The 27,590-nt window shown below is 44.7% G+C and overlaps 1 protein-coding gene across 3 annotated transcripts in view; it reads left to right on the top strand.

Annotated features, from left to right (window-relative positions):
- The window catches only part of EP400 (E1A binding protein p400), a 401,921-nt gene that overhangs the window by 190,281 nt on the left and 184,050 nt on the right, over positions 1–27,590 (top strand). For all 3 annotated transcript variants that reach the window (XM_030219806.1, XM_030219807.1, XM_030219808.1), the window contains exons 18-22: positions 8,490–8,659; positions 10,543–10,717; positions 11,980–12,116; positions 16,929–17,115; positions 17,442–17,608. In XM_030219806.1, coding sequence (XP_030075666.1) covers positions 8,490–8,659; positions 10,543–10,717; positions 11,980–12,116; positions 16,929–17,115; positions 17,442–17,608 — 836 coding nt within the window. The remainder of the gene's footprint in view (positions 1–8,489; positions 8,660–10,542; positions 10,718–11,979; positions 12,117–16,928; positions 17,116–17,441; positions 17,609–27,590) is intronic.

A 27,590-nucleotide genomic window follows, 5' to 3' on the forward strand; every position in this document is an offset into this window, starting at 1 on the left:
TTGCTCATGATCATTAGTTACCAGCTAGAAAACAAAAAAAGAAGAGGTGACTGAAAACTCTGTATAGAAAATAAACTTGTTAGTTTTGTTTAATGAAATAAGCAAATCTTCACAATGTTTGGGCAGAATAGCATGATCACAGAATTGCCATCCTTGTGAAAGAATCAAAATTTTCCCCTTAATGTAGGCTGGGAGGAATCCTTTGGTAGACACTTATACCAGGAGCACTGATTAATGTTATAAAATTATAATGATAATTCTCCAAGGACAAGCAGGCTGCTTGATCTCACGTGTGGGTCGACGTCCGCGGCGGCCCAGGAATCGGAAATTTTGGAAGCAAAATAAAAAGGTTTTGCCAGCGAGTTCTGGCGCGCGAATCGCGTGCACCATGCTTGCGCGGACAACTTCCCGCCCGCCGCGTCAGCGTGCAACCTCAGTTCTTCTTTCTCCGTGGTTAGGTGCGGCAGTGTTTTTGCTGCGCTCCTTTCAGGCCCAGGAAGAGAACTTCTCTATGTGACTTAGTTTCGCTTTATTTTCACTTTATTTTATTCTTTTTGTTTCAATTTAAAAAAAAATTCCTTTAAAGTTTCCTTTCTTTTCGACGAGGTCGGCCTTTGGGCAGTGCATTCGGGTTTACTCCCTTTTTGTGCCTTCTCTTTTTGGCACAATCGCGTCATTTGATTTTGCCGATGCCGTTTTTCCTTCCAAGTCATCGAAGACACCCAGCAGCTTCAAACGTTGTACTCGGTGCAACCGGACGATGTCAGGTACCAATACCCACGCCTGGTGTATCCAGTGCCTTGGGCCCAACCATAGCCCAGCCACTTGTAGTCTGCGTCTCGAGAAGCCCAACGAGAAAAGCTTTTTGGGGCTTTGTCTGGTCCTTCAACATCAACATCGGTACCGAGGTGGTTGGCGTCGACATCGACAGGAGCATCGACGTCGGGAGCAAAGGTAATGGTTGCTCAGAGACCAGTTCATGCTGGGAGCAGTGAGGCGTCGAGTGGGTCTCCACCTGCCTCGAGGCCTCCTAATATGCAGCCCCCCCCCCCCCTGGGACCGACCTTCGTCGGACCCGGCCTCGAGGAGGCGTGAGGATTCCACGTCTTCCTCATCGGTACCGAGGAGTCTCGATGACGGGCATCGAGCGAAGGCGAAGAAACACTGTCATCGTTTTCCTTCAACACACAGTACTGGGAGCTCTGGGGCGTCGGCGCCAAGAGGATCACTCCCCCTCGATACAGGAGATGCCGATGCGTTGGTCTCCTAGCAGCCCGGTACCTGCTCCCGAGCCTCCACGGATTCTGACACCGCCTGTTCCACCGACCCCGCAGCCTTGTTTCCAGAACTTCTGGAGGGGCTGCCACGTCAGTCAACTTTGTTGTAGGGGTGCTTGTGCCTTCTGTACCTTCTGCTGCAGCGGTCTCAGGCCCTTCTCCTGTGGTGAGGTCTCCGACTGCAGTGCCGCCTGCGGCATCGGCTGCCACCCAGTTCGACTCCCCTTCGACGTCGGTGGAGAAAGCTTCACCGCAGTCGGATATGGCATTGACCTCTTGACATCGCCATAGAGGACAACATTCCTCGGCGTCGAGACAGGTCCAGTGTCGAAGCACTGTAACTCAGGTTTTATCCGACACTGAGCAGGAGCGTTCGTGGGAGTCAGATGAGGATCCCAGGTACTTCTCTTCTAATGAGTCCTTTGGGATTCCCTCTGATCCTTCTCCTCTGCTAGAAAGAAGACTGTCTGCACCGGAGAGTCTGTCCTTTTCCTTTTTTGTCCGGAAAATGGCTACGGCTATTCTCTGCCCTGTGGAGGTTGAGGATGAGCCTAGGACTGAGATGCTCGAGGTCTTGGATTATTCTTCTCCACCTAAAGAGGCTGTGACAGTTCCTCTGCATAAGGTACTGAAGGAAGTATTTATGCGTAACTGGTCAACCCCTCTGTCTGGCCCCGTGGTCCCGAAAAAAGCTGAATCCCAGTATCGGATCCACGGTGATTCTGGGTTGATGAGGACTCAGTTACTCCACAATTCCATGGTGGTGGACTCCGCCCTCAAAAGAGCCAGGAGTACTTGAGACTATGTTTCGGCGCCCCCAGGCAGAGAAACAAGGACTCTTGATTCTTTTGGGAGGAAGACGTATCAGGCTGCTATGCTCGCTGCCAAGATCCAGTCATACCAGCTCTTCACGAGCGTACACTTGTGGGACTCGATACGTCAACTGTCCAGCTTGATTGATGCACTCCCTACGGGGCTGGCTGAGCCTTTTCGCCAGGTGGTCAGGCAGCAGAAGGCATGTCGCAAGTTCCTGGCCAGGGGTACTTTTGACATGACATCCAGAATCGCTGCTCAAGGTATAGTGATGCACAGACTTTCATGGCTGCGTGTCTCTGACCTGAATCATTCTGTCTAGCAGCGGATGGAGGATGTTCCTTGCCGGAGGGACAATCTTTTTTCCAAAAAGATTGTGCCGGAGGGACAATCTTTTTGGAGAAAAAGTAGAGGATCTCGTTGATCAAATTAAGAAGCATAATGATGCTATGGATTCTGTCTCCCACTGGGCGCCTTCTGCTACTACCTCCTCATCTAGGAGGTTTTTTGGAGGGAGGAGAGGTGCCCCCTATATCTACTCTAGGCGTAGGTACACTCCTGCTTCTCGGCAGCCTGTCCCGGTTCAACCCTAGCGCGCTCGTTCTCGTCAACAGCGTGCGACTAAGGCCCATTCCGCTCCCCCCATTTTCTATTTTTGTTGATGGCTCTCTCATTCTCCCTGTCTCCTCAGCTCGAAACCTTGGGGTTATCTTTGACTCTTCTCACTCCTTCTCTGCTCATATCCAGCAGATCGCCAAGACCTGTCGTTTCTTCTTTACAACATCCGTAAAATCCGCCCCTTTCTTTCTGAGCACTCTACCCAAACCCTCATCCACACCCTTGTCACCTCTCGTTTGGACTACTGCAATCTGCTTCTTGCTGGCCTCCCACTTAGTCACCTCTCCCCTCTCCAGTCGGTTCAAAACTCTGCTGCCCGTCTCGTCTTCCGCCAGGATCGCTTTACTTATACTATCCCTCTCCTCAAGTCGCTTCACTGGCTCCCTATCTGTTTTCGCATCCTGTTCAAACTTATTCTACTAACCTATAAATGTACTCACTCTGCTGCTCCCCAGTACCTCTCCACACTTGCCCTTCCCTACACCCCTTCCCGTGCACTCTGTTCCCTGGATAAATCCTTCTTATCTGTTCCCTTCTCCTCTACTGCCAACTCCAGACTTCGCTCCTTCTGTCTTGCTGCACCCTATGCCTGGAATAGACTTCCTGAGCCCCTACGTCTTGCCCCATCCTTGACCATCTTTAAATCTAGATTGAAAGCCCACCTCTTTAACATTGCTTTTGACTCGTAACCACTTGTATCCACTCGCCTCCACCTACCCTCCTCTCCTCTTTCCTCTACACATTAATTGATTTGTTTGCTTTATTTTTTGTCTACTAGATTGTAAGCACTTTGAGCAGGGACTGTCTTTCTTCTATGTTTGTGCAGCACTGCGTACGCTTTGTAGCGCTATAGAAATGCTGAATAGTAGTAGTAGTAGTTGTGCAAAAGAAAACGGGGGATGCGTCCCATCCTAGACCTAAGGGCCCTGAACAAATTTCTAGTTCGAGAAAAGTTCAGGATGGTTTCCCTGGGCACCCTTCTTCCAATGATTCAAGAAAACGATTGGCTATACTCTCTGGACTTAAAGGATGCTTACACACACATCTCGATACTTCCAGCTCACAGGAAGTATCTTCGATTTCAGCTGGTAACTCAGCACTTTGGTCTGGTGTCTGCACCCAGAGTATTCACAAAGTGCCTAGAGGTAGTTGCAGCGTCGCTACGAAGACTGTGTTCCCTTATCTCGACGATTGGCTGGTGAAGAGCACCTGGAAGGCAGGCGCTCAGCAATCCATGCAAATGACTATTCAGGTGCTAGAACTACTGGGGTTCGTGATCAATTACCCCAAGTCCCATCTCACCCCAGTCCAAAAGTTGAAATTCATTGGAGCCCTGTTGAACACAAAGACAGTTTGAGCTTATCTTCCCGAGGCAAGGGCAGACAACCTCCTGTCCCTTGTGTTCATAACTCGAGCGTCTCAACAGGTCACGGCTCGGCAGATGTTGAGGCTTCTGGGCCACGTTTCCTCCACAGTTCATGTGACTCCCATGACATGCCTACACTTGAGATCGACTCAGTGGACCCTAGCTTCCCAGTGGTACCAAGCTGCGGGGAGCGTAGAGGATGTAATCCAACTGTCCACCGACTTTTCAGAATTCTCTGCAGTGGTGGACAATTCGATCCAATTTGACCTTGGGACGTCCATTCCAAATTCCTCAGCCACAGAAAGTGCTGACGACGGATTCAACCCTCCTGGGGTGGGGAGCTCATGTAGATGGGCTTCACACTCAGGGAGCCTGGTGCTTTCAGGAAAAAGGTCTTCAGATCAATCTCCTGGAATTGCGAGCGATCTGGAATGCTCTAAAGGCTTTCAGAGACTGGCTTTTCAACCAAATCATATTGATTCAGACAGACCATCAGGTTGCCATGTATTACACCAACAAGCAGGGGGGCACAGGATCTCGCCCTCTGTGTCAGGAAGCCATCCAGATGTGGCTTTGGGTGCGCCGTCATGGTATGTTTCTGCAGGCGTAAACAACAGTCTGGCCGACAGGTTGAGCAGGATAATGCAACCTCACAAGTGGTCACTGAACATGGGGGTAGTTTGCAAGATCTTCCGAGCGTGGGGCACCCCCTTGGTGGATCTTTTTGCCACTCAGATCAATCACAAAATCCCTCAGTTCTGTTCCAGACTTCAGGCCCACAACAGACTAGTGTCAGATGCCTTTCTCCTACATTGGAGGACAGGCCTTCTGTATGCATATCCTCCCATACCTCTAGTAGGGAAGACTTTGCTGAAACTCAAACAAGACTGCGGAACCATGATCTAGATTGCACCTTCCTGGCCGCGTCAGATTTGGTTCCCTCTTCTTCTGGAGTTGTCCTCCGAAGAACCGTGGAGATTGGAGTGTTTTCCAACCCTCATCACTCAGAATGAGGGGTTGCTTCTACATCCCAACCTCCAGTCTCTGGCTCTCCATTGAGGAGATTTACAAGGCTGCAATGTGGTCGTCAGTCCACACATTCACATCTCACTACTGCCTTCAGCATGATACCCGATGCGACAGTCGGTTTGGGCAGTCAGTGCTGCAGAATCTGTTCGGGGTTTAGAATCCAACTCCACCCCCCTAGACCCAATTTGTTCCAGGCTGCACTCTCAGTTAGTTGTTTATGGTTTCAGGTCTGTCTATGTTATGTCCTCACCGTTGCTAGGCCCAGTTGACCAATGTTTATTGTTTTGAGTGAGCCTGGGTGCTAGGGATACCCCACATGTGAGAACAAGCAAGCCTACTTGTCCTTGGAGAAAGCGAAGATACATACCTGTAGCAGGTATTCTCCGAGGCTGATTGTTCTCATAAACCCGCTCACCTCCCCTTTGGAGTTGTTGTTTCTTTGATTATTTTTATGCTTTTTTATTAAACTGAGGTAGCATGCTCGCGCGACGGGCGGGAAGTTGTCTGCACATGTGTGGTGCGTGTGATTCGTGCGCCAGAACTCTCTGGCAAAACTTTTGTTTATTTTGCTTGCAAAATTTCTGATTCCTGGGCCGCCGCAGACATCGACCCACATTTGAGAACAATCAGCCCACTGTCCTCGGAGAATACCTGCTACAGGTAAGTATCTTCGCTTTATGATTTTATAGCACTTCTGGGCATATGCAGCACTGCCCAGGTTTGGAATGGAGGGGGTTTGAGAGAGGCTAAGGGAGAGAGGGTTTGAGAGACACCAGTTGAATGCTGAAGGCTGGGGGAGGGGCAGGCGAAAGATTGAGTGAAGGCTGGGGAGGTGGGTACAAGAGAAAGGTGAAGGCTTGAGGAGGAGCCTTAATAAATCAGGTTCTATCAGTTACTGCTGATCTGGAAGGAGATTCCTACCCCTCCCCTCCCCTCCCCTCAAAATTCACTGTGGACTGAATTGGTGGAATGGGAATGGAGAAGTGAGAGGGGTCTTGGTTGCTGGCTGTTAAGTTTTGGGCTGGCTTCTACATGTAATAAAAATCTGTCAAGGCTTGATATTGTGAATTTAGAAAAGATATAGAAAAGGGCAACCAAAGCGATAAAGGGGGTGGAATGATTCTGTGAGACAGGCCAAAGAGGTTATTAGGGCTATTCAGTTTGGAGAAGAGACTGCTGAGAGGAGATGGCATAGAGGTTTATAGAATCTGGTGTGTGGACTGGAAGAGGTAAACACAAATCTAGTCTTTCTGTTTTTGGAAAAAGTAAAGAATCTGAGTCATGCAGTGAAGTTACAAAGCAGTACATTTAAAAGAAATAAGATAAAATGTTTTTTTTTCTCTAATTGCATATTTAAGCTGTGGAATTTGTTGCCAGAGGATGTGGTAAAAGAAGTTCCATTACGTAGCTTCCCACTGTTCCAAAACTTGTGGCATAGCAGTGGTAAGTCCAAATAATGTTTGACTTGGAAACGCTTGAAGGGCTGCAAGTTCTACTTGGTGCATGGAAGGGCTTCTGATTCACCACTTGGGACTGCGTTGTACTGTGTTTGTGTAAGTTGGGATGAATAGTGACTCCTGTGGAGGCAGCTAAGTGGTTTTCCTGCTTTGGGATCCACTGGCTGGCATCAGGGCATTGCACTGTGTGCAAGCCGGGAATCCCGCAGGACGTGGGGGAAACGGTCAGTGGCAGCATGTCTTTGGATTTGGTGCAGTATCCGAATATACTGGGGACTTTGGACTCTCCGAAAGGGCCGGTGCCCAGTTTGGTGCAGGAGAGCGTGGGAGCGGGCGTCTTGTTGGGCCTGACTGGCAGTGAGGAACAACCTCTGTCTGGTCACAGGCAGAGCACAGAACCCTTCCTTTATTCATGTCAGCCTTAGCAGAAAAGGTTTGCCGCTGTGTGGCCTGTGGAGCCCGCCACATTATCTCTCCTGTCTGTGGCTCATGCTATGTCTGTTTGAAGGCAGAGCAAGAGGATACAGGTTTCTCAGGGCTCATCGGGGATACTTCTATGTTGGCGCGGAGGTTGCCAGAGCAGCTGGACTGGAGGAGTGTACGGGAGGCCCTTTTGGTGGGAACATCTGCCATTTGATATCCTGGAGTGCTGACTCAAGGTGGCTTGAAGGGGCCCTCCTTTGTTCACTTGACATGATGCAGGTGCCTTGGATACCCCATTTCCCAAGTTTGTTCTTGTCCTTCATCAGGCCTTTTGTGCTGCCCTCACAGCCAGAAGTACCCAGAGCCAAGGTGCTGCAGGGGCTGTCAGGGGCCAAACAACACCACTTGGCTGAGAAGTCCCCAGACCTGGATGAACTGGACAGTGGCCGTTGAGGCTGAAGGCTCCCTGGGAGAAGACATTTTGGATCAGAGGAACTATGGGGGTAGGACATTCCCAAGTTAGAGGTGGAAGTTTCTGCAGGGAGGATCCTTGGTTGTGCATATCTTCAGGTTGACAGGAACTCTCCGTTTGAATTGACAGCTCAGGTTCCAGGCATCCTTAACTTGACTAAAGACCAGCTGCTCATGGCTAGAAAAGGAGGTCATCTTCTAGTGGGTTGGACTTTCGGCTAGAACCGTTCTCTTGTACAAGGCCCTAACTGAAATGGTTGCTCACTGGCACTCCCCGGATGCTCCTGTTTGAATCAGGGTGATATCTTAGCTGCATCAGTTATCAGTAAAGGACCAAGAGAGGACTCGGAGTGTGCACCCCCAGGCTAGGGCTAGGGTAAGACCCTGAAAGCCCACATTCTTTGCTTCCCTCATTCATCGGAACTGGTCTAGAATGACTTGAGGAAAGTTAGCAAATAAGACCTAATTACTCCTTATCCTTCAGGTTGGGCTATAGTGTACTGGTAATTTCCAGGGCTGCACCATTCTTCCTCTGCCTCCATTTGCTGGTTGGGTGGCACAGCTCACTTACTCAAGTGGTCTAGCAGGAATCAAGGAAAAGATATTAGCAGATAGGAACAAATTCTACCTCGGTGCATTAGCCTGTGGTAACATGGTAGCACCTTTTAGTAACTCTAGCCCTTAGTTGGTATCAGAGACAACAGGAGATAAAGTGACTTGTCAGGGTCACAAGGAATGTCATTAGGACAAGTGGAATTTGAACCCTAGCTTCCCTGGTTCTTGGCACATTGCTGTACAGGTATGCCATTTCTTCCTCAAGGCTATTCCTTGTAAGTTTTGTTTTTTGGCAAAAATTGGTTAAAAGTAATGATCCCTCTTCCCCAATACTATGAATCAGTAATGAAACCTATGATCAACTGTGATCAGATGAGTTGATGGTAGATCCTGATGTATATTTATGGTTTCTCAAAAGACATTCTGATCTACTGGTTGAATTTTTCCAGATTAACTGTTAGTCTTGCTTGTGTTTTGCAGGTATGGACAGAGCCTAACAGTTTTAATATCTGTATCACATCATACAAGCAGCTGTTCAAAGGCCACCAAGCATTCCAGAAGATGAGCTGGAAATACCTAATCCTAGATGAGGTGCAGCAAATCAGGAACATGAGCCGGAAGCACTGGGAGGTGCTATTCAGTCTTCGAAGGTCCTTAAAATACACTTGAATTTATTATTACTTTTCTTATTCATCATTTGGACATGAAAATTACTCTTTTTAATTTTATCTATGACTAGCGGCACTGGTGATGGGAGGTGCATTTTAGAATAGTCTACCATTCTGAATGCCATTACTGCTGCTGAGAATCATCTTGGAAAACAGTTTTGAAAATTAGAAAAAGCATTATCTATTTTAGCTGTGTAGGACAAGTTTCTTTGGTAATTTTTTGAGATTTTATCCCCTGTGTCCATATTTTCCCAATTGTTCAAGATCAGTTGCTATAACTAACCCCCCCCCCCCCCTTGTTTACTACACCTCGCAAGCGCCAACACAGCCCATTCACTTTCAGTGGGCTGTATTGGCATTGTCGTGCGGCAGCTACTAGTACGGCTTAGTAAACGGGGGGGGTAAGTTAGGTAGTTGGATTCACCCATACTTTTCACAGCGTTTTCTGTAAATGAATAGTTAATATTTATGTCTGAAAATGCAGATATCTCCTGTAGGATTTAGTTCTTTTTGTTGTTGCTTTTTTATACACACATACTCTTGTTGTAATAAATAAAATGTTTTGTGCCATTTTAAAAAGTGTGAAAGTAGTAATGTGACCCACTCAGCCCCTCCCCCCCCCACCCCCAATGTGACGTATTCAAATTTAGATTTATTTTGGTATACCGCAAATCTATGATAAAATCTAAGTGGTTTACATTATTAAAATTCTGTATAAACACAAATAAGACCCAAAAAATGCCATTGGCAATGGGTCAAGAATTGACTACTTTATATCAGAGAGTTAATGTTCAACTCTTGTTTCCAATTCCCTCTATGTGAGGACAGTTTTTAGTGACTGGATGATTGGTGTGATCCCAAGCTGCTGATGTGAATGTATTTAAAATCCATGCTGTCCTATCATTTCTCTTGTCATGTTTTTGTGCAGTTTTATTTGCATTGGTTGCATTTTAATGTATTTTATTCAGATGTTCCAAGCTTTGGTAGAATTAACGCAACTCAGCTGTATGACTTGCTCAAGCTTAACTATATAGTAACTAATTTGGATTCTAAATGTTGGAGTGAATATGGTTGTGGGGGAAATTTTTTCTACATGTGATGAGAATACCTGCAGATTAAGCAGTGTTAGAGAGAGAATTTTGACTCAAAGTGATCCAGTGCTTGTTCCCAAATTATTTATGTGGAAAACTGGAGTGATCTAAGTTCGTCTGAGGACCTGTCAAAACTGTAGCAGCAAAAACTGGAAACTGAAATAGGTCCAGATGTTTTGCAGTGGATACACAAAGCAGAATTGATTTATGAGAATATTTCTAAGCTGTTAAAAGGGGAATGTGGAAAGTTGGTGAGAATGTGGTTGCCCTTCATTGAACTAATTGAAAGAAAGGAAGTTGGCTATAAACAATTGTCTCTCTTCTCCTTTCTATCTCGCGTGAAATGCGACAAAACCCAAAACCCATATAATTTGACATTTTAAAACATACCGTGTAAAATTTGTTAAAAGAAATATGGAGGAAGAAACTTTACATTCACTGTGAGAGCTAATAACTTCCACTTATGCATGACATCAAGGTAATTATCAATCTAAAAATCTCCATTTCTTTTTAATAGTTAGTGCCAGTATCCTTAAAAAATTGTTTGTGTGTCAAAGAATACTTTGTGTTGATGATTTGAAGATGTTTAATTATATAAGTTTTGGGTTTTTTGAGCATTGTTTGCACCCATAGTCGTAAGTGTTTGTGTGTGGTTCTTTTTTTACATACATGGATTGTTCCTGCTTGGCTTAATGAGCTGTCTGCATTCTGTAAAGATATTTGAAAAGTTGCTATGGTGAGAGCACTGATTAATGAGTCATTTCTTGTTCACAGCCAACGCCGGCTGCTGCTGAGAGACACTCCCTTGCAGAACACCTTAATGGAATTGTGGACCATGGTTCACTTTCTCATCCCAGGAATCTCAAGGACCTATCTCGATTTTCCAGTGAAAGCAAGTAGTGAAGAAAACCAAGACTACTGCCATAAAGTTGTCATAAGATTGCACCGAGTACGTTCTTTCTTTACACCTCTTAGACTATGTGGATTGTCATTAGTGTTCCAGTCCTAGTTTGGACTCTTTCAGATCTGTCCGTAGAGAGCTGAGCGTGCAGGAATATGTAGCACCTACTGCTGATTAACTTATAAATAGACTCACTGTGAGCTGCTACTCTTTGTGATCTTGGGTACAGAATTAGATTGTGAGCCCTTCAGGACAGGGAAATACCTAGTGTATCTGAATGTTAACTCACTTTGAGCTACTACTGAAGAACGTGTGAGCAAAATCCAAATAAATAAATAATCTTGAGCTCACAGTTATAGCCTCTGCAGTACTTTTCCTGTGACTAGAAGAGGCTAGTAGAAAAAAATCAGGAGTACAGTGAATGAGACAGATGACAGTCTCATCCAGTTCTCCTACCCCTAGAAGACCCTTACTGTAGGATGCTTCTAAGGCTGGGTGGTACTTAGTGCCACACCCATAGCTATCTATTGCCCTAGAAGAAATGCTATTACTATATAATTTGACCAAAATATATGTTTATGTATCTGTTTGGAGCAGAATACAACTAACCACACCAGAAGGGAAAAATTGGTCTCCCCATCTCTAAAATGTACAGCATTAAAGGGAAACTCCCTGCCATAGCAGCTACCAGTAATAAAATACATTCAATGTATAGATTGTGTAAGCTCCCCACATGTACCTTAGAAGATACATTCTGCTCCTTTCCCTGCAAATTGCAAAGAGCCCTTTTCCCTAGATATTTGCAGAGAATCCCTTAGAAACAAACATCCCCTTCTAATTGGCTAAGCTAGGAGCAATGCAGAATTAAAGAATCTGTTTTTTTCATTTGATGTATCACATTTTTAGGTATTGTCAAAATGGCTATATTAACAATCTAGACCAACAAATTAGACAATACTGATACAAAGAAAATATAATTAAAATTTCAGGAGAGAAAGCTCAGAGGAAGAAACAAGAAAGAACATAGATAAAGGTGTCACTTGTCGCAATAAGCTAGATCAGGCATTCTTAGTCCAGTCCTTGGGACACACCAAACCACTCTGGTTTTCGAGATGTCCACAATGAATATGGATGAGATAGATTTGCATACAGTGGAGGCAGTGGCATATTTATTGTGGATATCGTGAAAACCTAACTGGCTGGGTGTGTCCTTGGGGACTGGATTGAGAACCATTGGGCTAAGGAGAAATACAGTTCTGAGAAGGCAGCTTATGAAATTGTTTACGAATGTGTTGCTGCCTTTTTTTCAGATGACTCAGCCATTTATTTTACGAAGATCAAAAAGAGACGTTGAAAGGCAGCTAACCAAGAAATACGAGCATGTGTTAAAATGTCGTCTCTCTAATCGGCAAAGGGCCTTGTATGAGGATGTCATATTACAGCCAGGGTAAGGACTTGTGCTGCAGATGGGCTGTGCATATAAGCTGTTAAAGTGCTCTAACATGAATGGGGTAAAATATATGTTTTCTGCCTCCATTATGACAGAAGGATGCAATCTAATTATCAGTTATTGATTGTAGCATTTATTGTGAAAATAGAACACTGATCCCTACAGGAAGGGTGGGTAACACTGAAGACAGCTTTCCTGCTATCCCTCAGCTTCAGCTCCCCTTTGGAGATTTTTTCGGAAAGCAGGCTGAAGTATGAAAAAGAGGGAGAACTCGGTCTTGTAAAAAGAGATTTTTTCCTGCTATGACTGCTCATAGAAATTATGCATATAGAATGCTTGCTTATTTTATAACTCTGGCAAAATAGGTAGTGTTTTTTTCAGTTCTTATTTTGAGCGTACCTTATGTTTTATGATTAATCTTTATTCCATTACATAGCTTCCCACTATTTCAGAACCTGAGGAGTAGTTGTGGAGATAGAGAACTGAAAACTGAGTTGAGACATATCTCTCTTGGCATCCAGTCCAGCAGGTGGATGGACACACTTTTCAGTCTCTGGTTCTGAGTGATTTGATCCTGGTCCACTTGGTCAACTGGTCCCTAGTTGAGCTTTGTGGGTGGCTTGAGTCTGCAGAGTCATATCTGGAGGTCTTCAGATCCCTGTCTCTGGTGCCTTGCGAATTTACTTCTTCCCTCCCTTCATCTCTCTCCTGTTTCCTGTGGAGCTCTCCTTTTCTAGCACAGCAACCTTATAACAAGAAAAACAAAAAAGAGAGAAGGAAAGAGATTTACTGGAATGCATGGGACAGCATATCAATCCTGATTCTCTCTCTTCTGTGTTAATACTTGTAGAGACTGTGAGCTTGGGGGGAGCAACTGGCAGTGGTAAGTTTGACTCAGAACTATTGGAAGTCTGCAAGTTCTACTTAATGATGGGGGGTGATCTTGACTCACCGTCTAGGACATGTTGTGCTGTGCTTGTGCCAGTTGGGGTGAATGGTGACTCCTGCAAAGGCAGTTAAGTGGTGTTTCTAGCTGGCATCTGGGTGTTGCAGTGCGTGCAAGCCAGGAAACCATAGGGCGCGAGGGGAAATGGTCAGCAGCAGCACATCTTCAGATTTGGTGCAGCATCCAAATATGCTTGTGTTTTCAGGCTCTCCAGCAGGGCCAGTCAGAATTGCTGCAAGATGCTTCAGTTTCTTGTCTTGCTGTCCCTCTGGCTCCTAAGAGATCTTGTTTAGAGCTCCAGGAGTGGGCAGATGAGGCTATCTCTGCTTCTCCCTCAGTTTGTTCACAGGAGCCATCATTGAAGGAACTGTTAGAGGCAGGGAATGATCCAAAAGTACTGAGATTTGTTTCATAAAGAGGAGTAGAGAGTTGCACAGGGTCAGAAATCTAACCTGTCTCTGCTGGAATTTAACCTGTCCCCACCCAAATCTAACTTGTCCCCACCCATCTCTGCAGGAATCTAACCCGACCCCACTGCAAGTAATCTCCGGCCCCTGGCCCACCCAGCCCCTGCTGCACCACACCATAGTCACATTGACACCTCTTCCTCCTTCCCCCCCCCCCCCCCCGAAAGCCAGATTTTATAAGCAGTAAAAATACCGGTATGAGAAACATAAATTATTTTTTTTCCATACTGTGCTAAATACAAAATTTTAAAAGTTACACATTTCCAAAAAAGCAAGCATCCATGAGCAGCATGTCCCCTTTCCTCCTTTCTATCCTATGTGCTCTAGTTCTCGTTTTCCTTCCTCCCTCCATGTACGTCCCCTTTACCAATCTTTTCCCCTCCTCCATGCACCCACACTCTCTCCACCCTTTTACAGCCCCCTCTCTCCCACCTACTCAGAACTCCATCCACCTCCTCTCCAGTCATGGGTACCCTCCCCAAACATACCTCAATGCAGCCTGGTGGTCTAGTGGTATCTTCGGATCAGGAAAGATCCCCGCTGTTTCCTGCCCACTGCCACTGATCCTCTTGCTGTTTCTTTAAAATGGTTGCAAAGACTTAAAGCAGTGGCCTTGCAAGACTTCCATGGAAGTATCATGAGGCCGCCGCTTGAAGTCTCTGCAGTGGGCAGGAAAGAGTAGGGATCTTTCCTGCCCCGAAGTGGCTACTAGATAACCAGGGTGTATTCAGGTTCATTTGAGGAGGGAAGGCAAAGCTCCTTCGAAGGCCTTCCAAATACATTCAGGATCTGATTACAGCAAAATGGTCTCACCGGACATGGGGCTTAGAGTGGGAAGAGCCATGGCTCATCTGTACCCATTGGATCCAGAGGAGAAAGAGAAATTGCAGCTATCTAGTGTGCACTCCCTTTTTACAACGGTGACCATCTTGCTGGTGGAAAATAGCATTGCCCTTAAAGACCTATAGGATGACAAGCTAGAAGGCTCGCTGAGAAAAACCTTTGAAGTGGCCTCTTTATGCCTTCAAGCAACATTTGAGCAGCTCGTTCATGGCAAGAGCATTCCTGAAGTGGCATCAGCAATCTGCAACACAGTACTGGCACCCAGGTGGAAGTGGGGTTGACCTGCTTTTTCCATTTTTGACATTTACGGGTTTTGGCCTGCAGTATGTCTTTGGCTGTCATGGCATGTTGGCAACTCTAGTTGCGGCATTGGGCAGCGGATGCAGCGTCAAAGTCACGTCTAGTTGAACTGCCGTTTTGGGGCAGGTGACTGTAGATGATCTCAGTAACATGCTGAAAGAACAGTGGAAAACTAATCCACAGTTGTTGCCAGAGGATAAGCAGGATAGCCTCTGATCGTCCGTCTTCTGGAGTTTCAAGAGGAGTGGGCCAAACTTGCATCAGACCAGTGGATTTTTACAGAAGGTTATAAATTGGAGTTCTCCCACTTGTGAGCTTCACTCTTCTTGCAGCCTCCTTGTCGAAAGGGAACCAAGATGGTCAGGGTTCAGGCCACTGTAGATTCCTTGCTTGTGCTCAAGTCCATTGTTCCAGTTCCCCAGGCCAAGCAGGGAGAAGGCAGATATTTTACTTCATTATCCCAAGGAAAGAAGATACCTTTCATCCACTCTTAGATCTCAAAGGTCTAAGCCACTGCCTCTGTGTGTCCCACTTTCGCATGGAAATTCTAAGTCTAGTCATTGCCTCGGTTCAAGTGGGAGAATTTCTCACTGCCCTTGCTCTCAAGGAGGCGTATTTGCATATACCCATAGGATCGCCACATCAGAGGTTTCTACATTTTTTGGTGCTGGGCCATCACTTCCAGTTCAGGGCTTTGCCCTTCGGTCTTGCCATGGCACTGAGAACATTTACCAAGGTTATTGTGGTGATGGCAGCCTTCATTTGGTACCAGAGAATCAAAGTTTTATCGGTATCTCGACGACTGGCTCATTCTTTTGTCATCCTATTTGGACCTCATGGCAGTGACAGACAGTTGTCCATCTTCTGCTGGCGTTGGGTTGGGTTCTCAATTTCAAGAAGAGCAGACTAACTCCATCGCAGACGCTGGAGTATGTGGGCATTCTATTCAACATAGCAAGGGAGAGGATCTTCTTCATGGAATGCAGGAGGTCAAAGCTAGCTGAACAGATTCATCTTCTCTTCGGTCATTGCAGGTATGTGTTAAGCGGGGAGAATCTGATAGGTATAGACGGGGAGAGGGATCTTGGGGTGATAGTATCTGAGGATCTGAAGGCGACGAAACAGTGTGACAAGGGGGTGGCCGTAGCTAGAAGGTTGTTAGGCTGTATAGAGAGAGGTGTGACCAGCAGAAGAAAGGAGGTGTTGATGCCCCTGTATAAGTCGTTGGTGAGGCCCCACCTAGAGTATTGTGTTCAGTTTTGGAGGCCGTACCTTGCGAAGGATGTAAAAAGAATTGAAGCGGTGCAAAGAAAAGCTACGAGAATGGTAAGGGATTTGCGTTACAAGACGTATGAGCAGAGACTTGATGACATGAACATGTATACTCTGGAAGAAAGGAGAAACAGGGGTGATATGATACAGACGTTCAAATATTTGAAAAGTATTAATCCGCAAACGAACCTTTTCCGGAGGTTCGAAGGCGGTAGAACGAGAGGACATGAAATGAGATTGAAGGGGGGCAGACTCAAGAAAAATGTCAGGAAGTATTTTTTCACGGAGAGAGTAGTGGATGCTTGGAATGCCCTCCCGCTGGAGGTGGTGGAAATGAAAACGGTAACAGAATTCAAACACGCGTGGGATAAACATAAAGGAATCCTGTTCAGAAGGAATGGATCCTAAGGAGCTTAGGCGAGATTGGGTGGCAGAGCCGGTGGTGGGAAGCGGGGATAGTGCTGGGCAGACTTATACGGTCTGTGCCAGAGCCGGTGGTTGGAAGGCGGGGCTAGTGCTGGGCAGACTTATACGGTCTGTGCCATGAATCGGACAGGTACAAATCAAAGTAGGGTATACACAAAAAGTAGCACATATGAGTTTATCTTGTTGGGCAGACTGGATGGACCATGCAGGTCTTTTTCTGCCGTCATTTACTATGTTACTATTTATGGTGGTTGTTATCTCATCTGAGTATTATCCTTACTGCTTTTCTTTATACTGAGGAACTGGAATGGATGCCAAGAGAGATATGTCTTAGCTCAGTTTTCAGTTCTCTGTCTCCACCTGCTGGTTGATGGACACAACTATCCTACAGGTTCTGGAATAGTGGGAAGGAATAATGGAAAGAAAATTATCAGGTAAGATCTAATTTTTCATTTAGTGTACTGCTGAGAAAAAAGGGCTCCTCTTTCTATCCCATTTAACTATTTAAATGTTTGAACTGTACCAATGAAGAATGATTTTTTGTTGATTGAGCAGAACCCAGGAAGCGCTTAAGAGTGGCCACTTTGTCAGTGTGCTCCACGTCCTGATGCAGCTGCAGAGGATCTGTAACCATCCAGATCTGGAGGCTCCCCGGCTATCCCGCTCACCCTACGTCTCCGAAGCACTGCAATATAACACTGCTTCACTGGTGCTGACAGTCCTGAGCTGTGACCATTGGATGGTGAGTTACAAATCAAACTAAGATGCCTTTCTCTGTGGAGATCAATTGCAAAGTAAAGAGCGACAGCTGTAAACTCACATCATGACGGCATTATCAGCATTGCAGTCTCACAATGAGCATATTAGCAATGGTGGGAAAGCATACGTGGTGGCAACAGCAGCAGACTTTAGCTAGTGGAGTGGCTGGCTTCTATTTCTGGGCACTAGATACTAACAGAACCAGCTTCAAAGTTCTTAGTCCAAGATTATTTGTTACAGTTAAATCATATCTTTCCTGAATTAAACTGTTACATAAATAGGCAAATTTTTCTCTTTAATGCCATCTAGAACAGCGACATGTCCATATTTGATCTGATTGGACTGGAGAATGAAATGAGTCGCTATGAAGCACAGGCATTAGCCAAGCTAAAAGTGACCAAAAAGCTTATTGATGAAATCTCCAGCTCCCCAGGCCCTCCTCCCAGACCTACTGCAGTCAAGATCAAACCAAACAGGTACAAACTGTGTGTGTGTGTACTGTGCTGTCATTGTGATAAACTTTTGAGGGGTTATCTGTTACCATAAATCAATTCCTTTTCCTCGATCTGTGGTGGCTGTTGAGTTATTGGCCTTTGCTCAAGAGTGATACCCTCCGATCTCTTGAAAGGAAGTGCAGCTTTCTGTGTGCTTACTTTTTACCATCATATGCAATCAAGCAATTTAGAAACAGTTGCTGAACTAAGGAGAGAACTTACATCCTTAGGCCATGGCTGAGTGGAGCACATGGTGGCAGACTTGGACTGTGAGCAGATAGGGATCAGTTAGCAAGTGAAGGTCCCTATTGTAGAGAGATGCAAAAGTGTCTCACTGAACTTAAGAGTTCAGAATGCTGAGAGCTTAAATTATAGAAACAGTTGCTGAACTGCCATAGTATAGAGGAGACAGAGGAGATCATTGAGTTGCAGAGGCAAAATGAGAAATTGGCGCAGGAGTAAGCAGAGATAAAGGAGAAGCTGGAGGATTTAGAGAATCGGTCAAGACGCTGCAGTATAGGAATTTGAGGAGTGCTCTTGAGAGAGAGAGCAGTTTCAGGACAGTGGAGAAGTGTTAAGGGAGCTGTGCAGATTGTTAATAATGGGGTCCCTTGTACCACCCTACGATTATCACTGTCTTTCCACTCTCGCTCCAGTGTCCCAAATATCCACTACTCAGTATTGTGAAGTGTTGAAAGACTAGTGATGTTTAGTATTTTTACCACCTCTCTAAACTATAACATATAATATAACAACTTTAGAGAGATAAAATACAAGGCTACACATGTGAGAAAGCAATGTTAAAAGATTTATTACTTACCACTGTGCATGCAAACATTCACTAGTGATGTCCCAGAAATTATGACACCTCGTCACAGTCGGAGGGCACCAATGTTGTTTTAAAAAGGCTGCTCTTTTTACTACTACTCCAAATTATTATGTACCAGCCACCCGCAATTTAGAGAGATAAAAGAATAGGAAGGCCAGCATATGAGAAAAGCAATTCTTTAATTTCTTACCAAGGTAAAGTTACAATTACAAATGCTAGTTTCTCATGTGGAGAGGAGGGGACACAAACATGTGGTCTGCCTCTGCCTCTCCAACGTAATGCTCTGATTCAATTGTTTATATACCTTTTGTTTTAAGCAAGGCTTCACATACTTCAGCACTTATCTTCCTGAGAGATCTTTCTGTTTTCTGTTCTTACCATATATTTTCCCTTAAGTTGCTACATCATACTCTTCTGTTTATACTAGTTTATTTCCCAAGGCCTGCTTTGCCCCCTAAGGCTCGTGTTCTTTAATAAATTACAGGCATCTCAATCTCTGATAGATTCCAGAGTGTCTTGTCAGCCTCTACCTTTTTTTTTTTTTTTTTAACCTGTGCTGGGGTGCTGACGTATGTTCATAATCCTACAAGAGTGGTTTTGGGAAGGGGTCATAATACCTCAAGTGAAAGTTGAAAGAGAGCAAAGTAGGTAGAAGCAATTTAAAGGATCATTGTGGCTTGTGTGCATGATTATACAATAAAAGAATGAGTGATGTGAAAAGTGAGGAAAATGGGAACAATCTTGTGGAAGACTGTAAAGTGGAGATTTTTCAGTATCTTTCCTTGCCAACACTACATGAAAAGGAGAGAAATGAGGAATGCCACAAGATATGTGAGGAAGGAGAGACTGAGATGCAGATGGCTTTTCTTGTTTAGATAACTAATGACAATTTGTGGAATGACCAAAAATATGAAAATGGTTGAGGAAGCTTGAAACATAATAGAAATGGTGATGCAAAATCTGATGAAGACAAGGACGGAGGGAGAGTGGCCAAAAGAGCGGCCAAAAGAGCGATGAGATAATGGTCCCCCAGTGTAAGAGAGACTGTTGATTCTTCAGTAGCCCTCCAAAGGAGCAACGAGTCTGGCCAGAAAGTGAATGACAATGAGGTATTCACTCATACTGATCTAGAGGATTGGAATGTTGGAGAGCAGAGAAAGAACAATTTAAAGACTGGTGTGAGAGATGAGTTGGAAGAAGTCGTTAACTCGCGACAGGATTGTGAAAAAATTACAAGAGGACCTTACGAGACTGGGAGACTGGGCGGCTAAATGGCAGATGACGTTTAATGTGAGCAAGTGCAAGGTGATGCATGTGGGAAAAAAGAACCCGAATTATAGCTGCGTTAGGAGTTACGGACCAAGAAAGGGATCTGGGTGTCATCATCGATATTACCCTGAGACCTGCTCAGTGTGCTGCTGCGGCTAGGAAAGCGAATAGAATGTTGGGTATTAGGAAAGGTATGGAAAACAGGCGTGAGGATGTAGCCGTTGTATCACTCCACGGTGCGACCACACCTTGAGTGTTGTGTTCAATTCTGGTCACCTCATCTCAAGAAAGATATAGTAGAATTAGAAAAGGTGCAGCGAAAGGCGACTAAAATGATAGCGGGGATGGGACGATTTCCCTATGAAGAAAGACTAAGGAGGCTAGGGCTTTTCAGCTTAGAGAAGAGATGGCTGAGGGGAGACATGATAGAGATATATAAAATAATGAGTGGAATGGAACAGGTGGATATGAAACGTCTGTTCACGCTTTCCAAAAATACTAGGACTAGGGGGCATGCGATGAAACTATAGTGTAGTAAATTTAAAACAAATCGGAGAAAAGTTTTCTTCACGCAACGCATAATTAAACTCTGGAATTCGTTGCCGGAGAATGTGGTGAAGGCAGTTAGCTTAGCAGAGTTTAAAAAGGGATTAGACGGTTTCCTAACAGACAAGTCCATAAACCACTACTAAACGGACTTGGGAAAAATCCACAATTCCAGGAATAACATGTATAGAATGTTTGTACGTTTGGGAAGCTTGCCAGGATTGGCCTGGATTGGCCGCTGTTGTGGACAGGATGCTGGTCTCGATGGACTCTTGGTCTTGTCTCAGTGTGGCATCACTTATGTACTTATGTAGGAGTGGGGTGTTGGGGCAAAGGGATAATGAGAAAACAGGAAAGGGCAGGTATGAGAAATGTAAAAAAAAGGGGGGGGGGGAGAATGGGTCAGATAGAGAGTCATTTCCTCACAGAAGGAATCTGATGAAGAGAGGAACCTACCAGGAGGTGGAGAAGGAGGGAAAGAAGGTTGGGGGGGGGGGGGTAGGGTGATGAGGGAGACGGGTTCAAAAGATGGGATCTAGGAATGGCCATGGTCTGATTAGCCCTGGAAAAAGAATAATAATTTATAAATAATTGAGCATATTGCAGTTGGTGGTGGTGCTAATTAGAGACTTGCACGGAAACGCAGTTCGCAGGAGTCCCGTGGAACCTGTGGGGTTCCTGTGGAGATGGAAGCAGTTCTGCAGGGTTCCTTGGGGACGGATGCCATTCCTGTGAGGTTCCCGTGGAAGTGTACACTGCACTTACGCCAGCCTCTCACTTACCGAGTACCAAGTTCTTTGAGTGCTGTCTCCTCCTTCTCCTTGCTTTAACAGCACAGATGCAGAAAGTCTCCATTAAGGAGGTAGTAGAGAGACACAGATGGTGACGGAATTCAAAAAGGCATGGGATGAACACAGAGAATCTCTGATTTGAAAATGGAAATTATAAAAAACCTAAACTTAAATGGCTGGATGTGTGTGGGGATGTGTTGAGTGATGCTTAGATGGTGACTCCTGCTATGATGAACTAGGGTGTATGGTCTGTGTCTCATATATGGCAATCTGGTTTAGGATGGCCTGGAAAGGGCTTAGACAACAACTTTAGTGGCTGGAACATGAAGAAGGACAGAATTTTAAATTCTGTTTCCTGCAATTGAGAAGACAAATGTGCTGGAATGGGCTTCGATGACAACTCCAGCAGTTGGAACATAAGGATAAAGCTGGGCGAACCTCTATGGTCCGTGTCCCAGAAACGCCAAAGAAAGACAATAATCAAGTATATAATATCACGTTCATTGTTGATTTAATTCTGAATTGATAATGAATGTGACTATTGGGCAGACTGGACCGTTCAGGTTTTTATCTGCTGTCACTATTTCACTGTTAATCCTTTCTGCTCCTGGGCTGATGTGCCGACCTCAGCTCTGTCACAGGCACAAGCATCAGATGTTACCTGACCTACTGGCATGTGCATGTGGCGATCTCTCAGCACACGGTGCCAGTGAATCAGAGACAAGTCTTACATGTGCGCACCAGAGTGTTCCAAGTTCCAACTTCTGTTCCTTCCTTGCCTGCAGTGCTGCGGCCTGAACCCAGAGAGACACTGAGAGAACCGACTGGAATTTTTTTATGTACCATTAAATTCTTGTGGGGACTGGTGGGGATGGGTAAGATTTCTGTCCCCGTACAACTTTAGTACTAATGCTGCAGGAAGCACATCTGAGAGCAAGAGGTGCAAGACTGCTGCAGCTTAAAGGATATGAGCAAATCTTCTGGAAAACTAGTAAAAGTGGACATAAAATAGCAGGTGTAGCTATAGACAATTTAAAATTCCATATGAAAAGTATTTTCAAGGACAGGGAGGGAAAGGTTTATTGCAGTAAATGGGAGGTGTCATGGAGACAGTGACAATTTTGAATAATTATGCTCCGAATACACACCAACTGGCATTTTATCAAAAGGTAGAAAAGGATTTGTTACTCTTTGTATAAGGGGGCTAATTATTGGGAGCGATTTTAACATAACAGTGGATTCATAGATGGATCACTCCAAAGGAGAGTGGGAGAGTATAGCAGAAAACACAGGAGAAGTCTAAAACATTTAAAGCAAATGTTGGGCTGAATGATATTTGGAGACTAGAACGTGGGGGAAAGAAATTATACGCCTTAGAGATTCAGGGTTAGGGATTACGGAGTGAGCTGATTATCTAGTGGTATTTTCCTGATATTTAATTTCTCTTTCTTGTGTGTTACTTTCCTATCAGTACGTAGACCGCTTTGATCTGTACAACAGTAAAGGTGGTTTCCTTAGCGTCCCTCCGGACCGGACCAGGATTGGACTGATGGGTTGTGCTCGCCTACCAGCAGGTGGAGACTGAGAAAAAACTCTGACTCTAGAGAGCCAATAGGAGCCCTGGCCATGTGACCTTAGCCTCAGTATTTTCTCAGTCTCCCAGCAGGTAGGAAGTGAGCCCATTAGTCTCTCTCCTTTTCTCTTTAGATATTACAGATATTTGTGATAATTCTTCTGTGCCTGGAATCTTATTTAGAGGCTTGACAGGGTTTCCTTTCTCTTCTTTCTTTGACAGCCTCGGGGGTGTTAAACTCGGGTGTCTCGAGTCCACCCCCCTTCCTCCCCATCTCCCTGGCTTAGCAGGGAAGGGCCGTCCCTTTCTCTGGAAAGGTGTACCGTCTTTGGGAGAGGCAGCCACTTTTAACAGGTAGCTGCTTTAAAAGAATTAAATCAAATAAAAGGAAATTCAAAGAAGCAGCCTTTCTTTCCCCAGACTTCTAACGAGCAGGCAGCTCCAGTGTTTTATTATGATTGAGGGGTTATAAAAAAAAAAACAAAAAAAAACAAACAGAAGAAAATAATTCAGTATCTGTGACTTTAAACAGCGATTTTTCTCATCAGATTTAATTTCCTCCATTTTCTTGCGTTTTGGCGGCGGCAGTTTAAACAAATGAAGAAAAAAAAAAAAAAAAAAGAAATGTGCGAACCGCGTAAGCGCGGCCACCTGTTTTTTCCGATATGGCTTAAAAGTTCAAACAGCTGCTGTCGGTCAGCGTCGCGCAGTTCACGCAGCCGGAACGTGTAAATTTTGCTCTCCCTTCAAGGTTTCTTCGGGTCCGGTGCTGCCTCCAGTTTTTTCGGGGCCTTTTTCGCCGGCTGTTGTTTCTTCGCCGTTCCACTGGGCTCCGCTTGTTCGGAGGTGTCGGGCGCGCTGTCGACGATCGCTACAGGGCCAGTGGAGCGAACGGCGGCCATTTTGTTTCTCCCTCCATCTTATCAGTCGGGGATCTCTCTGCTGAAGGTAAGGCTGCAGTTCATAGAGCAGTTCGACTCCAAGATGTGTACACTTTTGTATGTGCTGAACGGCGTATTTTAAAATGCTCTTCACATCAGCAGGCAATATTTGGTTGAAAGGGGGCTCCTTTCATATATGAATATATAACAAGCTTTTCTTCTTTTAAATTTCTATGTATCACGGGGCTGTTAACACTAGTTTTTTCTGGTGCTCAGTCATTTTTCATTGCCTGGTGGAAAATCTACATCTTATCATAATATCATAATTCATTTCAAGCATTTTCCTCAATAGCTGTAGTATTATACAGTGTTTTAAGAACTTTAGAAACTTTCTCTATAGGCATAGAGTAAATTTCTGTCTTTCTCATTCCCTGGTGAATAGGACTACATTGTCTAAGAGTCAATTGATTGGTACTTTGCAATTCTGACCATAATATATTAGTTCCTTTCAAGCATTTTACTCCATGCCTATGATGTTATATAGTGTTTTAAGAACTTAACAGACACTCTCAATGGCTGTAGTGTTATACAGTGTTTTCTTTTTCCGACTTTAAGAAGCCTTCTCTAGAGGCATACACTATATTTTTCAGATGCCATGGGGATATATCAGCTCTTTCATATTCTCTGAGGGACAGTCCTGTCTACCAAGCTCCCAATCACTCAGCTGCCTTAGCAGGCATGCTTTATTCATGTCTTCCCTTCTTTTCCAACTGCCTTGAAGCCTCTCATTTTTCATTTTAGCTTTCTTCTGGTTTTTACAGGACATATGGTCACTTAGAGAATAAAGTCATCCTTTCACTTAAAGATAGTGGACGGTCCTCAAACCATCTACTCGTGTTTGTCTCTACTCTATCAGTGCAGCATTGGCAGATTATAAACATCCTGGTTTGGTCCAGTATGCCTATACATACCATCTGCTATCTCTTCCTCTTCCTTAGAGACCTGATGTTATATCAAGCTTTCTTGAATTCAGATACAGTCTTGTCTACACTGCCTTCACCAAGTGGCTGTGGCACAACTTCACTTTTTTCGTTACAGGTAATTTCCAAGTTTGTCCTTTTTCATTTTCATTCTATGCGCCTTCACTCCAGAGTGTTCTTTCAATTGGAAGGGGATTCACTCACTTCCTGTGTATTTATACCATAGGTACATAAGTATGGTTATGCTGGGTAAGGCCTAAAGTCCATCAAGTCCAGCATTCATATCTAATGGGCATAGGTACATAAGTTTTGCCATTCTGGGGAAGCTCAAATGTCCACCTTTCTACAGCCAGAACAGCATTAAAGAAAAGAAAAAAAAAAAAAAAAAAACCTCTCACGAGAGTATCGAACAGAAATCTCTGCTCCAAAAGCAAGGCTTTGCAGTAATTCTGCAAACTAACGCATACAATATTTGCCATGGCTGTTCACCACTAGGAACACCGGGGACCCTGGGCCTAGGTTCGGTGTTTTAACCTGAAACAAGCTCAACATTCATATCTATTGGGTGTGAGTCTGGTACTACTACTACTACTTAACATTTCTAGAGCGCTACTAGGGTTACGCAGCGCTGTACAAATTAACAAAGAAGGACGTTCCCTGCTCAAAGGAGCTTACAATCTACATCTCAGTGAGGGAGGACGCATGACCGTGGTACGTGGATTAGTGGTATGTGGATTAGGGAGATCCAAGAAATTACAGGCCGGTGAATCAGACGTTCATACTGGGACAATTTTTTTCTGTCCGGAGCGTACTACCATAGCTGGTGGACTCCTATATTCAGAACTTTCTATATTCAGAACTTACCCAACTATGGAACGCCATAGAGATAGGGTTGGAGTTTGTAGCCCTATTTAACTGGTGTCCTTGGTCACCCTTCCTCTTCTCCTCAGGATCCAGAGAATGGCTAGTTTTTTGCTTATGCATTAACCGGTCATTTTCAGCAGTACTCTCTCTTCCGTTCTTTTATAGATCTAAGAGGATGTTCATTGCGCTCTTAGGGTCATTTCATTCTTACCTAGACGACTGCCTAATTGGAGAAAGTCTTATCAGCAGAGTTCTCAGGTCACGCACCGGGTGTTGCATTTCTTACAGTCTCTAGGTTGGGTGGTGATTGTAGCCAGGCCTCTCATTTGATCTCTCATTTGATCTCTCATCAGATATCTCTGATTTTCTCTTTGTTTAGTCAGGTTGGCGCACAGTCTTTTGTCTCCTCTGCAAACATCCCAGTTTATATTTTTCTTGGTGACCTTGGGCCTTCGGCCATTTCCTCGCTCTATTCTGCAGAATGCAATTTTACTTTCTAATGCCCAAGAAGGAATTTTCCTTCATCCTATTGCGAATCTCATGGTCATCAATCGCACTATTTAAGTGTCATCTAGTTATCTCAAGAACCTTAGTTCTGTCATTGGGATGCTTCGTGCAGTACACTTTTTGGCAGAAGCTTGTTTGTATATATTTTTTTTCTGGGGGACCTCAGCAATTCGTTTTACCTTCGGGTGAATTTTGTTTTCCCTACTGACAAACAAGGCGGAGAGAGCTATGTTGGTCCTTGCCATGGCAATGGGTTATGTCATCCGCCAAGGAGGAGTTAAGAGTATACTCTTGAGTTTGTACTCATTTTTTCTTAGTTGTGTCACCCTGCATTTAGGTGAATGGACTCTCATTTTTTCAGCCTTACTTCCTCACTGCGACACTTCAGGGCTATCTCTTTTTGCCTTCAGGCTCACGAACATTTCTTGCTTCTTCCGTTCAGCAACAGTCTTGACGGAGACAGGGACAGATGCCAACGTCCAGCAGGGGTTTTTCAGCCTTCTTTATGCGTTTCTTCCATCATCTCACTAGGTGTTTACGCAGAACCAAGGCACCCTTCTACATCCGGACCCCCAGTCACTCAAACTTATGGCGTGGTTACTGGGTCTGCAACATCTTTGATATTTTCGCAGGAAGTACTTCAAGTTTTAATTGCTTCCAGACAGAAATCTACATTAAAGTCCTATGAATCAAAGTGGCGACGGTTCACTCTGTGGTACTCCTCTCGCCACTTCATTCCACAAACAGTATCCATTTTGCATGTTTTGGAATATCTTCTGCATCTTGCGAAATCTTGTCTGTCTTACTCATCCATTAGAGTTCATTTGGCAGCTCTATCAGTGATGCATGATACTGTTGACAACCGCACGCTTATGCAGCATCCACTGTCAAAGCGGTTTCTTAAAGGAGTCCTGCACCTGTACCTCCCGCTTCGTCCACCAGCTAGGTGAACTAGGTGAACAGACTCTTAAAGTTCTGTTTTCTAGTAGCCATAACTTTTTCTATAAAGTTTTCCTCTTCAAGCAGTGTTTCCCAGTAGCCATTGCAGCAAGTAGATCTATGTGTGGAATACTTCTACGGTTGGTAACTTCTTTTCGGTCTGCTGTAGTTTAAAGTTTTCACCTTTCCCAATCGGTTTTTTCTTATTGGTTTTGTCCTTCTAGCCAGTAGGCGTAAAAGTTTTTCATTGTTTCTAACCCGCTATATCGCGAAGGATCAAGGAAATGAGAATGTCTATTTCTCTTCTCGCTGAGAGGGCAGTTCCACAGCGTATTACAACATATTCCACAACTTCAGAAGCGGGCTCTATTCTTACTACGGCGATTTTTGGTGCTCTCGGTGCACATTGGTAAGTTGGCAACTTAGTCCTAGTTTCATTTTATTTTGCTCATTGGGAGCATGTTAACTACATGTTAGTTGTCGCCAGGTGGCCTATGCAGCATGAACATTTCTCTGCAGTTTTCATAGGGTCCCTCCCTTCAGATTACTGCTTTGGTACTTCCCATCAGTCCAATCCTGGTCCGGTCCGGAGGGACGCTAAGGAAGGAGAAATTAGATCTTACCTGCTAATTTGCTTTCCTTTAGTCCCTCCGGACCGGACCAGGCCCCTCCCATGTTCTCTCTACTCTTTAGCTTCTTTTATTAAGTAGGAAGTGTATTCAGTAGGAAGTGTATTCATTCCTTTACGATTCGTGGAACAATACTATATATATACAGAACTTTAC

This window comes from Microcaecilia unicolor, chromosome 11 (genome assembly GCF_901765095.1).
Source record: "Microcaecilia unicolor chromosome 11, aMicUni1.1, whole genome shotgun sequence".
Taxonomy (NCBI): Eukaryota; Metazoa; Chordata; class Amphibia; order Gymnophiona; family Siphonopidae; genus Microcaecilia; species Microcaecilia unicolor.